Source organism: Rissa tridactyla, chromosome 1, assembly GCF_028500815.1.
Source record: "Rissa tridactyla isolate bRisTri1 chromosome 1, bRisTri1.patW.cur.20221130, whole genome shotgun sequence".
Lineage (NCBI taxonomy): Eukaryota > Metazoa > Chordata > Aves > Charadriiformes > Laridae > Rissa > Rissa tridactyla.
Genome location: NC_071466.1, coordinates 211,655,644 through 211,670,509, shown reverse-complemented (window position 1 = coordinate 211,670,509; position 14,866 = coordinate 211,655,644). Strand labels below are relative to the sequence as shown.

Sequence of the window (14,866 nt, the reverse complement as noted above, 5' to 3'; positions counted from 1 at the left end):
AGACCAAATAACACAGAATTAAAAAGACTTCTACCTACAACCCTGGATGGATCAGCTAGTTTAGGACTCAGATTTCCTCAAACACTGGGAGGAAGAGTTTGTGTGCGAATGGGAAGGGGTTAGAGACAGCATTTGACTCAAAAGTTAACTTGGCTGCAAAGACTGCTCCTAAACTTGCTACCATACCAAACCCAGGGAAACACTGCACTTTACACAGAAACTTGCTAAAATCTCAGAGGTCTAATTTTCATAGCGTGAACACGTACAACTCCACCGTTAACAAGAAAAACACTTCTGTGGATACGAAGGCTCTAAGCTTTTAATAATACACTCACATGTTGTTCCTTATATTTTTATACATACCTGAGCCTCTTTTTAATCGTCGCCTTGCAAGTTTAATTTGATCCTGAAGAATCTGGACCCAGTCCCTAGGACCAGGAAGTTTATCCACATGGTTAGCAGTGCAGTATTTTTCTGTAAAGACTGAAACAAAAAGATACCATCTTTTTGAAACGTGCCACCAGAATGGAGAAAAGAAGACCGGAGAGGATTATAAACAAAATATATCAAATTATCCACTTACAAAAAAACATCTAAAAGGCCAAATCTAGCATTGCAAGAACAGAGTCCAACTCAGCGTTTCACAAGTTTATCATTCAGAAGTCATTTGTGTGGATCCCACTGTTGGTATCACACTAATACCACAGTTACTACTTATAAAAGCCTATCCCAGAGAAATGGTTTACACCTGACATCTTTCATTCATGAGTTTCACCTAAAAACATCACAGAAAAATAATAGTGTACTTTGAACTGAGTCTCCAGATGTGGCAGGCGCTTTTAAATGCTGCTTTCCATGTGGTACAAGTAGAGAGCTGAAGATCTGGTCATTTGGTGGCCTCTTGGTCAGGCTCCTAAGGCTGCAGGCAAACTGATGAAAGACAGAAGTCCTACCACTGCAGAAATCTCTACAGTTCTCATACTGCCAAACCAGATGGAATACAATTTTTATAAAGCTACTAAAAGAAAAAAAGCCATTATTGAGAAAAAAGAAGTATCATATATTTTGTAAAAATGGTACAGAGGGTCAACATAATCTTTAATTCCATATTTACAGCAAACCTAGCAACGTTATACCAAAACCACAAAATTATAAATAGAGTGAAACTGATGCCATTGATTTTCATCATGTAACTAAGAGGTGTGCAAAAAATAAACAAGAGCAGAAATAGAAAAAATACTATTACTGTTAGTATTGCTATTGTAGTGACCAATTATGACTGGCAAACAAAGAAAGAAAACTGGTCCCAGCCCAAGGAATTCGTAATTCTTGAGAATAGATGTCACGTGGGGAAGCATGCAACAAAAAATTACGATTTCAGTATTTTTATACACACGCTTTTGAAACTAGATGGTAAGTATAAAGGGACCAAAAGTAATCACACCCTCCAAACTCTTTCCATGTTAACAACTTCACAAAACCATTGCGTGAAAGGTATTAGCAATACTTCTGTCTGTAGTCTCATCATCAAGGACGTCAGATCATCTCTAAGGGCTTCCCAGAGAAGTCAACACAGCCCCACGCATTGCCGGTGTCTGATTTGCAACAAATTACGGGCTCTCTGAAGGTAGAAGTAATCTTTCCCTTCTGAATCCATACAGTACCTTACAGAATGGGAACCTGATCAATAACTTAAGACTCCTGCTTACTTCAAACACACACCTGCAGTTCCTGCTTGTGACCAGGGCCTGGGGACAATCCATGACACCAGGCTGTAGCCAGGTCACCCACTGCCGGTGCCTACTGTGGGAATTATGACTACTGTCCGCTGCTTCCTGCACAGGAAGGAGAGTCTGGCAGCCTTGGAGAGCCAACGTGTTAACGTGCTTTGCTTCTCTAACTTGCTTCTTGTTCTCTTGAATGAAAGTCAAAATAGCTTTGATTGCTCAATGTGTGGGCAACGTCCAGCTGAACTACACAATACTTACAAGCTCCTATATCACAGAATCACAGAATAGTTTGGGTCGGAAGGGACCTTTAAAGTTCACCTAGTCCAACCCCCCTGCCATGGGCAGGGACATCTTCAACTAGACCGTGTTGCTCAAAGCCCCATCCAACCTGACCTTGAACATTTCCAATGATGGGGCAACCACAGCTCCTTTGGGCAACCTGTTCCTGTATCTCACCACCCTCACTGTAAAAAAATTTCTTCCTTATGTCTAATCTAAATCTACCCTTTTCCAGTTCAAAACCACTGCCCCCTGTCCTGTCACTACAGGCCCTACTAAAAAGTTTGTCTCCATCTTTCTCCATCTCCATCTTAAAACCCCCTTTAAGCGTTGAAAGGCCACAATAAGGTCTCCTCAGAGCCTTCTCTTCCCCCGGCTGAACAACCCAACTATCTCAGCCTTTCTTCATAGGAGAGGTGTTCCATCCCTCTGATAATTTTTGTGGCCTTCCTGTGGACCCACTCCAACAGGTCTTATGTTGGCGGCTCTAGAGCTGTATGCAGTACTCCAGGTGGTGTCTCACCAGAGCAGAGTAGAGGGGCAGAATCACCTCCCTCGACATGCTGGCCATGCTGCTTTTGATACAGCCCAGGATGCGGTTGGCCTTCGGGGCTGCAAGTGCACATTGCCAAATCACGTCCAATTTTTCACCCATCAGTTACCCCAAGTCTTTCTCGGCAAGGCTGTTCTCAATCCCTTCATCCCCCAGTCTGTACTGATACTGGGGATTGCCCTCACCCAGGTGCAGGACCCTGCACTTGGCCTTGTTGAACTTCATGAGGTTGGCATGGACCCATTCCTCAAGCCTGTTAAGGTCTGGATGGCACCTCTCCTCCCAAGTGAATCAAGTGCACCACTCAGCTTGGTGTCATCCACAACCTTCTTGAGGGTGCACTCGATCCCACTGTCTATGTCATCAATGAAGATAGTAAATAGTATTGGCACCAGTAAGGACCCCTGAGGGACATTTTATGCATGTATCTGAACACAGCTCATTGACTTCAGCAGGGAAGGACTTCACTGGCTGGATTTCTAGTCAATGACATAAAGGAAAAATAACTGCTTCTGATCTTTTTTTTTTTTTTCATTTTTTTTCCTCCAGTTCTGAGTGAAAGATTGATGAGACTCCACAAGGGAAACTGATTGCCCAGGAGAAATGCTGCAACTGATTCAACAAGTGCCATTGAATACCCAAAGTCAAAAGAGACAATTTCTCCCCAGCTAATCATCCTGTTGCAGAAGCATTAAATTACTTGTAAGGACAGCAGTTAAAATGTTTCCAGACAGGAAGAGTGATTTTCAAGCAAACAGCCCCTCCTTTAAGTTCTCTGCTAGTTTTTGTCATGAATGTAGCCTTTTTTCCACTTTTGTATCTCTGTCATGGAAAAGGACTGAAAGTGCCACTAGAGGATATCTGGGCACGTGGTAGAGGAATGTCCTAATGATAATGCAAACAACATGATGTTGTTCTGGTGGAGATTTCATAGTGGCTCAGTTATTTCTTGGAATAAATGAAGCCACAGTGTCCGATAGCCCAGCTCTTTGGAAGGAAGAAGGGTGCTATTGGAGCCAGGCTTTGTAAAGATCCACAGGATGTCAGTCCTTGGCATCTTATTCCATCTCAGCTTTTAGGGATGGGCTTCCCTATCAGGGATCAGGCACCAGCATTTGGGCAATACTATAAATGCCAATACAGATCACTGTTATTACAGTGGTACCTAGTAGTACCATCACAGATGAAATTTATCTGTTGGAACTACAACTCCCCCCTTTCTTCTCCCAAACTCAAGAGAAGAGGTTAAACCAAGCCTCAGAATTTGCTCCAGCAATACAAGGCTGGTATTACAATAATGCTGAGAAACATTGCTCTCTGCAGTGGGCAACGATTGCTATTTTAACAGTGCTGCTGCATCTACTGAAAAACATTTATTTTACCACTCAAAATTTTATCTGCTCAAATTAGAGGTTTGTTTCTTTTTAAAAGGTAATTTTGAACTCCTTTTTTCTTCCATTTAACTTATTTATTAAAGCTTTCAAGGAAGAACGAGATACAGATGGAGTGAATTCGACTTTGGATTTTTGCAGATTGTTGAGCTCAAGAAAAGAAGAGATAAAAGTGTTTGTGACTGTAACCTAATTATAATCGTAACTGTAAGAAAGTCTGCCAGAAACTCTGTAAGATGTATTAGGACTATGACATAGCCACAACACATACTTTTATCATAGAATTGCACAGGTTGAAAGGGTCCTGTGGAGGTTTCAATGTCCAGCCTGCTGCTCAAAACTTGGCCAATTAGATCATGATGCTCTGGACTGCAACTAGTCACGTTTTGAATACTTACAGGGATGGAGATCCTGCAACCCCTCTGAGCCCCTATTCCACTTTTTGGCCACCCTTATGCTGAAAAAGCTTTTCCTTATATCATGTTGAAATTTTCCATGTGTCCAATGCCTCCTGTGCCTCTGAGAAGAGTATGACTTCATCTTCATCACACCAGCCCATTAGGTAGTTGTGGACAGCTATAATGTGTCTCCTGAATCTTCTCTCCAGCTCTCTGTCAGCATCTCCTCGCATTCACTTCATACACACACTTCACCACTTACCTGCTGCAGTACCCTAAGTCTTGGTAGCCCTCCACTTGACTCAAGCCAGTATGTCAATGTCTTTCTTGCACGGGGAGGAGTGGCCAAAAGCGGACACAGAGATGGTTGCAAAAGGTTCCCCTGTCTCCTTTTGCTGCCAATGTACTTACAGAAGCTCTTCTCATTGCCTTACGTCTCCGAGGTTAGCAATCTGTACCTCAGGACGAGTCATAGCCTCTAAAATAAGCTCTGCTTTGCTGCACAGCCTGCCTTTTGGTAACTTGGGTATTTCACCTACTATATCAGATTCCAAAAAAAAATAGAATCCAGTTCAAAATCTCTGGCCTAATACTAGCTCTTTATACGTTGCAATCACTGAGTTTGAAGGTACGTGTGGTGTTCTGGAAACTAGAAAGCAGCGATCACTAAGAAAAGCCACCCAGCACAGGAGCCCCACACCGACTAAGAGTTTTGCTCCCACAAGAGAAAAACACAGTTCTTATGAGCATCAAATACATCTCAGTCCCAGTATTACCTTCCTCCACCTCTCCCCAGTACAGCCACCAGCTACTAAAGTATTTACAGGGCAGACACCTGCAGATGCAGTGCAAGCCTCGGCATTTTGACTGAAGAGGATCAGTTATGCTGTCATTATGTTTTCAAGATTTCTTTGCATCTCTGATATCCGGAAAAAAAATAATTATCTTATACGAACATTGAGATTCTAACCTTAGAGCCTGACTTCAGAAACCGAGATCGTTGGCTTAAAATTAACACAAGCTGTCCCCGTAGAAGCTATTTTTAACAAGTGAATGAAAGGGAATAAAAATAAGACTGCATATTTTAATAGACCTAACACACGTCAGAAATTCTAATCCCCTTACACTCTCCTTAGCTGAGAATATGTTCTAATTACACATATGAAAGAAACCAAAAAACATACCTTTTATTGCACCCACAATATTTTGGTCTAGTCCTTTCCGGTTGTCATTGAGCCCTCTTTTCCTTTTGCCGTTTGGTAAAGAGTTAGCCAAAGTCTTGTCATCAAAAAATGCACAGACCAGCTTCCTAAAGAGCAGACTTCCTGAGCGAGTATAGTTTGATAATATAGAGTCCAGCTGAGATTTCGGCATGAAGACGTCAAAGCCTTCTGCAAGTTGCACTTCTGGCTACCGAAAGAACACAAATGTTTTAATTAAAAAAGCATTCAAACACATTACTTTACTTCAATCATGCATCTGATGAGACTTTACAATCACTTAATCAAACCATGAATCTTTTCCCAGCTATTCACCACCACAGCAGCCTACTTCATTGAAATCAAACTCCATCGGTGAATAAGCACCTTAAAAGGCAAATCAAATAATCACACTCCTGTCTAGCCACTGTAATAGTTAACGATTACTGACATTATTTCTAGGCGCACAGCTAACAAAAAGAAAAGAGATACCTTTCAATATTGGATAATAATGACAAACCAGAAGATCATCCCAGAGCAAATACTCTTATGTGAAGCTTTTTGGACATTTATCTAACCGTTTTATGGACTTGTTTCACTGCCAAATGATGTGAACGAGCAGCCAGGCATTTCCAAGAAGGACCATTGCTGGGCTACCGGCCCGTCCCACGTGGTTTCCCAAGAGGGCTTCCAGCGCAGATACGGCCCATGTGAGTAGAAGTACATGATGAGTTTGAGGTTGCCCTTGGAGCCAGTGCTTGCTGATCATCCACTTCTCCCTCCTTTTCCCATTGCCAAAATACATCCTTAGAAAAGGATGATGTTGGATAGACAGTTTATTTCAGCACAAAAAAACTTCAGTGCTGAATCACAGGGATTTACGTGACTGCTGGAAAGTGAGATGGAGGGGAAGAAGAGGACATAAAACCATACTGTATTTCACAAGAGCCTCCCTGCCTCAAGTGCATTGCGGGGCAAAGCAGACAAAGGCCTTCAAGGAAGTCCCCTTACTAAAAACCTTTTTGCTGCCCCTGTCTGTACATACCAGAAATTACACGAACAATACTTGCAGTATTTTCTGCTGTGATTACCACACACTGCTTACACAAGACGCCTCTAAGGAATAATTATATATATATAGAATGAAGAGATATCATGAATAAACCAAAAATTTTAAGATATTATCTGGAAGTTAGCAAGAGGGGAAAAAGTCAGTGGTTATGATGTAAGAAAATAAGCTAATGTTACGGCCTTGCTCCTAATAACTTGCTCTTTTTTTCCCCCTAATGAAAATACATCCACCAGTGATGTGTTTTCAAAGATGTTTACAGAACAAGAGCAAATGCCATCTCCCATCAAATCACCTGCAAATGCCTTGAGTCTCGACAGAAGAAAGGGCTGCCATTCTCAGAAGGATGTGGCTGTGTAACTCTTTTCCCATGGATTTTTAAAAACCAGTATCAAGAGAGTTCCAGCAAGCAGAATATTTTCAAAGCATATAGTATCACTGGATACGCATGTGTATTGTGCGATAAACCTGAAGATTACAATGCTTTGGGAAGCCAGGATGAAGAATCTTAAAATATGCAGACAGTAATAAAAAAAAAATAAATATCTAAAAAGGACATAAGTTTCTCAGCTTGTTCTGGATGAAGAGTTGCTTTTTTACCTTGAGAACTTTCAAAAAGCTGGATCGAGCAAAACAGTCAGAGTTACTCTATTTGACAATCTTCTGATGTAGGTGGGTTTTTAACATGTTACTTCTAAACTTCCTGGTGACAGCAAAGATTTTCAAGTGTAAATAAATGTGGGCCAAGTTTACAACTTGGGAAAAATTCTACTTCACGTTAATCAAAAACCAGAACGTAGTTGTCATGGTGATGAAGGTATCCTGTCCTATTCTGTTACTTGGGTCTTGGGTCTTACGACAGCAATCTAAGATGACCTCAATGATAAAAGATGCCTAGGACAGACAAATGATCTTCACTAACACAGCTGTAAAATACATTTGAAACCTCACCAGCGTGGAGGAGTGAATATTATTTTAGTTTTGAGTATTTTATTCTTAATATATAAATCAATTTGTGTATCAGTGAAATCATTCGAAGGGAAAACACAGATTTATTCTTGCTTTCCTTTGGTAGAAACTATTCTTCAATCAAAGACAATCAATCAGTACCTAATTGAACTTTATGATCACTTTGAATGTGATTTCTCAAAAGGAAAAGCATTTGTTAGTAGATAATGATCACGGCCCAAGGAACTGGTGGGTAAACTATTCATGTATACTAAAATAAATAAGACCTGAATGCTACAGGCTTTTGCTGTGCTAAAATTAACAGGCAGCGAAAAATCCTAGACATTTTAGTAGATTATACTACGTAGATTGGAAATAATTAGGTTGTAAATGAAATATTATAACAGTAAAACAAACACAAGAAATTTTAACTAAGCATAACAGATGGTTACATTTAAAAAGTAGGTTCTCTGATTCATGGGCCAGATTAAGAGTTGATCTCACGCAGACTTTTTCCACATCCATGTCCTCATCTCCACCAATCTGAACTAATTGCACTGGTTTTGGCAGCCCCAGTTTTATACACATTACACTGAGAGTTTTCTTAAAGTTCAATAAACAAAATAAAATTTTGTTATTTTAACAAAATAACAGCGGTGGCAGTCCTGTCGTGTGAGACAGCACACACTACAGACAATCCCTGCAATATTCTCGAGGGAACATTCATTTATGCTGCTGCGTAAAACGTCTTCCAGTTTTTTCAGGCACTCAGACACACTGGTCCTGAGCACACCAGAGATGCTTATGAATAAATAGGAAAAGATAATACCGCCATTCATTCTGAAAGAAGTGACTTTCTTTAGCCTTCTCAAAATGTTTAAGGTCACATTTTCTTTTCGCTGTTAAATATATTTATTTTCAGAACTCAACTGTTTCCTTTCCAAAGACAAAACAACATCAATTTGTTTGTCTCGGGGTTCTGGCTCTGTAAATTTAGTCAAACAACTACTGTGGCAGGCAGGGGCTGAAGCATGGGAGGGCAGATGAGGACCTGATTTATGAACCGCGTGTTTTCTCTTCTTTTTTTGCTTAGGCCAAATTGGCACCTACAAAGAATTGTGTCCAGCAATGGAACACATTCATAAAGGCAAATTAAATTCCATCACAAGTACAAAACTGTTTTTGAAACTGTGTTTCAAGCTGAAAAGAGTGCCACAAGCAAAGAAAAATTATAAGCACAAATTGCCTATTGGAGATAAATTACCAATCCCTCCCCAAACCATTCCCTCAAACGTTATTAAGAATAATACAACAAAAGAAAAACCTCTGAAAAAGCATCAAACTAGTTACTCTGTATCACTACACCGACTCTATGGCATGAGACTGCAATCTAATTAGTGGTGTGGCTTGCATCTATATAACTGAATTATCATGACTGCTCTTTTTTATTATTAGTTCCCACTTCCAGAAAGGTAGAACATTATCTGCTGCATTGTTTTCATTTACGCTTATTGATACTGAATTTAATTATGTTTTTCTAGCTCGTAGTACTTAGGAAATTGAAAACTGCCTGCTCAAAATTAAAAATATATTAGAGAAATTAATGATTAGTTTACTCGTCAGTGAACTGGTTCAGACGGCATCTCTTTGGTCATTAAACAAAGCCAATCAGCCACCAGATACATGACATTTCTATCAATGTGTACATGTTGCATGAATCAAGAAAATATGCTTATTGCAATCTTACGTGTGACGAGTACATGTTTTTAGAGCGGCAAATTTTGTCCGCTTTAGACACACTGACATCATCAACAGCGTCAAGGCCCTCATCCAGCAACCACCGCGATGGAGACCAAGTGACCCAATTCAGCAAAGGCTGAGCCATGAACTTTACAGAGGTGAGGATTCCCCTGAAGTCCCTGGGACCAGCCAGGCATGAAACGCAGTACATAAATGCATTTTGGCAGGACAAGGGCATACGTGTGGACTACGTGCGCTCATCAGCAAATGAGAGGGTTGTGAACGGTTCATATACGCAGCACTTTTCATGGCCCCGATCCCACGGTGGGGCTTGGCAACAGGAGGGATGAAGCGCAAGTTTCCGCTGCAAGCTCAAACAACAGGCAGTCTTCAACTCAAGGGACAACTACAGGCTCATGAAAGTTGAAAAAAAAAACAAAACAAAAAGCCAAAATTTCATAATCAGCAATCAGTTGGAAAAAAACCCCAAACCTTTGTAATCAGCACTAACCCTTCTGTCTCCATTCAACCCTGCCCAAGATTTGCTTGTTTATTCTAAAAAGAAGAGGGACCACGCTCAAGCTGACTTGAGAGTGATTCTCCTGAATGAGTGAGTGCTTTAAAATCCTGTGATCCTGGGTATTAAAATATTAACTTACATCTGATGAAGCAGATTCAAGGATAATTCCAAATCCCGAAACAGGGGTTTCTGGTTTTAAGGGGGGTTCATCTGCTTGCAGACTCGATCGTTCCAAGTTTGCCGATAGCTTCTTCTCGTTCTCTGCAGCGTTGGGTTTCTTATTCATAGTAATTGGCTCAACAGTTTTGAGGGGCAGTTTTTTCTTTTTATTTCTCTTTCTTGACATTGTTGACTTTTGCGCGCAAATCAGAGGAACAGGAGGCTGCTGTCTGTTTTGAGTCCCAACTGGATGAAAGAAAGTAACGAATTAAATTTATAGAAAAAAGCAGACATATAACCACATGGACGCACCATTAAACTACCGAGATACTGAACTTATCTTCTGGGTAAGTGGTTCGGTTCTCAGGGCTGTTTGTGCATGTGAAACAGTTACATTTTATCACCTTTGCATAATTTTCCAATCTGTACAATGGGGATAATGACACTGAGATCCATTATGAGGTTTTTCAAGACATACTGATGAATAGCATTTTAGGAAAATTAGGAATACGTGGTTCTTTTTCCTAGTGACCACCGGATGGCTGGTGACACAGAGGACTTAAGCAATGATTAATTTGTATATCCTCTTGAATGACTGAGAATCTCATTGTCTTTGAGCATCTTTTCCTGATAAAAGTAAGATAATACAAGTGCTAATGCAATTACAGTTATTTTTATGAATGTAGTTACCAAGTTAATTAGCTCAGCAAGAACATTTCAAGTACCATTATGTCAAGAACGAGTGAAAACACTATTCAATAGTTTAATTTCTGGGAAAAAAGGTAATGCAAAGTTGCATCACTTTGTTTTGCTCATACACAGAAACTGAGAGTTACATGTTACATCTCAAACCTAAGAGACCATGTTTCATGTATTTCTCAATATTTTGCATTTTCCAGTATCCACAATAATTGGTATAAATTAAAGCACCAATCCTGAACCTGTATCAATGTGAATGAGTCCTCCAGCAGAATGCTATGCAGATACAATTATCACGGAATCACGGAATCACGGAATCTTCAGAGTTGGAAGGGACCTCTAGAGATCATCTAGTCCAACTCCCCTGCTAGAGCAGGATTGCCTAAGCCACATTCCTCAGGGCTGCATCCAGGCGGGTCTTGAAAATCTCCAGAGAAGGGGACTCCACAACCTCCCTGGGCAGCCTGTTCCAGTGCTCTGTCACCCTCACTGTAAAGAAGTTTTTCCGTGTATTTGAACGGAACTTCCTATGTTCTAGCTTGTGCCCATTGCCCCTTGTCCTGTCGCTGGGAACCATTGAAAAGAGCCTGGCTCCGTCCTCCTTAAACCCACCCTTTAGATACTTGTAAACTGTCTGTACGAATCAGTAAGATCAAGGTCAAAACAACAACAAAAAAAAAGCCAAAAGCGCTACAAATTTTTGTTTCACCACATGCAAATCAAACTCATTCGAGCTACAAGTGAACTACACATGGTCCTCATCTAAAAAGCTTGGGGAAAACCCCCAAATCTCATAATGCTGTTTATGAAATTATTTCTGGGGTATTTCATTTCTGGCAAGGATTTACAAGACTGTAATTTGTAGTTTCTCATTTAGACAGAAGGGTGTTTGAATACTAAAATAAGTTACTACACTTTCACTTATATGTTTGCATTTTAGGGTTTTTCCTTTTAGCAACAAAAATACCAAACAATTTTTTTTTCTCTGCAAAACCATCATTTCATGCCTACCAGAAAACATGAACTATTCCCAGTGAATCGAGAGATTCACTAATTAACAAGGTACTAATACTGCAGATCCGTAATACATAAGAAATGCTCCTGCTCCTGAGGAGCCAGCTCTTCTGGCATAAACCCCTGCTCTGGACCTCGCACCCACAAGCCATTTTTAATCATGCACGTAATTTCAATGAGATCGGAGCAACTGCGTAAAGAATTCCCTGCCCCAGCAAAGATTGTAAAACCGGGCCTTCGTGTGCTTCTTTGTAAATCGATGACTTTTTGAAAAGCATTTTTATGTGTATCAACTGATATTACAAATCCTGTCTGATCCTTCCCCTTGCTCACTCAGGCATTATAAGCCGTGGAGACAAGGAGTTTCGTCAGCGTTTCACTCCACCCATCTCTCAGTTAATTACTCAACACTCCCTTTTCTTACAGAGGTCTTATACAGCCACTCTAAGAAAAAAATCTCCATGGCTCAACTCCCCACCACTCATGATGGATGGGCAACTCAACTGACAACATCTCCAACTCCTTATAGTATTAAGACTAACTTTTATGAAGCGCGGAGGCTGCAGCTTCCCAGCAGCCTACCATGACCCACCTAACTCCCAGCTGCCATGGTCTCGTTATCTTGCTGGCTCTAGTGCTCTTCCGCCTCTGCGCTGTTCTGTTTCAGCTCCTAAACCAGCAGAAAACTAGCCCTGATAGTTTCCCCCAGTGAACAGATTATTGCTGGTTCAGCCAGTAGAAAGAACTGGTAAACCAGCCTGAAGAAGGGTGGAGGCCACAACGTGCAGCAGCTAGCTCAGCTGAGGCGACCACACAGATGTAATGTGAAAGCTCTTTGAATGAAGCGTTATTGTGTAACACTAAGTGGCCTTCCAATTATTTATTTTTTACCGCTAAGATTAGCGAACTGGCAAGCAGGTAACAGGTTAAGTAGCATTTTGCACCTCTGAATGAATACACCATGAAAACAAACTGGGGGTGGTTATGGCATATTGACCAACCCACTCAGCTACTATTACTAGAGCATCTGATCACATTAGGTTTTTTTCTTTTTTAATTTAGCCTTAAAAGATAACACCCCATATTACAGGTAACGATCTGAGAAGTAAAAATTACACTTCCAAGAAGCCTGTGAAAATTTTACTTTGAATGATATGTTGAAGAGAGCAGTAAACAGTCCAGGTTTTCCTGAGTCTCCACATAGGTTTCTGTCTTACTAGACCACTCCTCCTAACAAGATCATAGAATAGTTTAGGTTGGAAGGGACCTCCAAAGACCATCTAGTCCAACCCCCTGCAATGAGCAGAGACATCTTCAACTAGATGCTTGTCATGGACATGCATGTATGGAACCGGTCATAGTACCTGCTTGAATCTGCATCAACTTTCGCATGGTCTTAAGCTCTTGAAGAATAGCCTGCAGGGTCGACTGGCAATTACACGTACAGCAGTTTGGTCCAATTGACGAGTTCACCAATGGGATTTCTCCTGAAAGAGAGAGGAACAAACGGGGGAGAGACAATGTAACCCCCACAAAAAAAACCCCAAACAACAATTACCAGCAGGTGCTTGAAACTATTATCAATATACCTGATCGTGAAATTAGATCCAAAGCAAGAAAACAAATAATTTTCAACATGATCTCTTTTAAGAGGAAGGGGCCACTAGGTTTTATCCAATTACCAGTATGTGCAATTATATACAGTAGGGGATGCAACGTTACATGGGCTGGAGAAGACTGCTCAGAGAGTGAATACAATGCACTCTTCACAGCAGGGCTCTCTATTGTCAGGCTAGTTCATCTTGAATAACAATAGCACCAAACCTCATTATAAACATACTCACTTTATCACACGCACAAAAAAAAAAGCCCATCTCCCGGAACAGTCTTACAAAGAATGAAGACAGTCTGCGTAATAAAGGTTTATACTGCACATTAAATGAGGGTCTAAGAATTTTTAAACTGCTTGAATGTTACATGCAATTCTTTACCATGTGAAGAATTGAGAATGAAAATAAAATCCCTTATCCGGAGAAAAAAAAAACAGGATCGAAAAGAACCACCAGCAAGGAAAGCCTTCAAATCTGGTCTTCTGTGTGCTAGGGTGGGATTGTTTTCTAGGGCACATTTTCCAGCAGCGTGACGTACGAGATGGGCTTTCCATAGTTTCCCTTTGAAAATTAATATAGTAGTTTAACAGATTCTTCTTTTCTAGTAATTCGTACTAGTGTTTAACTGAATTAACATTTAATTCCAGCCCTTTGCAGTGCTTTTACCACTGCCTTGCTTTCCAGAAGTTTTGGACCATAGGTCTTGAATTAGTCCAGGCTGGAGCAGTTCAGAGATTTCAAGCTTTACCTGAACAGTTGTACCCTGCGCTTTAGTTTAAAATAGCTGTATCCCCAGCTGTAACGCTGCAAATAAAAATTTCAAAATTCCACAAAACACCTAGCAGTATCTGCTTGAAACTGAGGCTAGATAGGATGCACCCCCCCTTCATTTCCAAATGTGCTTACAGTCATTTAAATTGATGGCTATTTTACTGCTCATCAAAGCACGCAAAAGGAGGGATGATCATCTTATGAAGACAGGTACAAATGGATCTAACAAAAATCATCTCGCTTGGTGTCACATGTGGTGGACTTCAGAGAGTGCATTTCCCTTTTTCTTCCATAGCCTGACAGTTATCAGGTGCCCTTTAATCATTACCTAGCTAAAGTGAACATAAGCAACAAATTTAATCTTCGCTCATAAATCCTCCCATTTTTCATTATTACTTTTGCTTTCCTCTGAAGCCAAACCAGTTTATTAATACCTTTTTAGCTTTGGTTTGCATTCTTTCATCAGAGCACCCCTATGTCAGACCCGCACAGATCCCCTGACTTCAATCCTCATTAGAAATGGATGAAAATCCCACCCTTTCCTAGTTCGTCCGATGTGTCCCTCCATCCTCAAAACTCCCTTCCCAGGTACTTGTTCTCTACCTCCTTCCTTTCAGTCCTTCAGCTCTGAAGCAACATCTATCAGGCTCGAGTAAACTGGTGGTCATTCTCCCAAAAGTGAGTTACTCGTGAAGCTAAACTGATGCGCCACTTAAAGATTGCTGACATCTTCTGGGTGTCGCTCTCCTCCTTTCCTCAGATATTTAGACTGTCCACACTACAGCA

General features: G+C 40.7%; 1 protein-coding gene across 5 annotated transcripts in view; it reads right to left on the bottom strand.

The window, feature by feature from the left end:
- The window catches only part of BEND7 (BEN domain containing 7), a 47,691-nt gene that overhangs the window by 14,215 nt on the left and 18,610 nt on the right, over window positions 1-14,866 (bottom strand). For all 5 annotated transcript variants that reach the window (XM_054190784.1, XM_054190795.1, XM_054190814.1 and 2 more), the window contains exons 4-7: window positions 13,064-13,186; window positions 9,967-10,232; window positions 5,536-5,761; window positions 364-483 (exon numbers count right to left, since the gene is read on the bottom strand). In XM_054190784.1, the coding sequence (XP_054046759.1) occupies window positions 364-483; window positions 5,536-5,761; window positions 9,967-10,232; window positions 13,064-13,186 (735 nt within the window). The remainder of the gene's footprint in view (window positions 1-363; window positions 484-5,535; window positions 5,762-9,966; window positions 10,233-13,063; window positions 13,187-14,866) is intronic.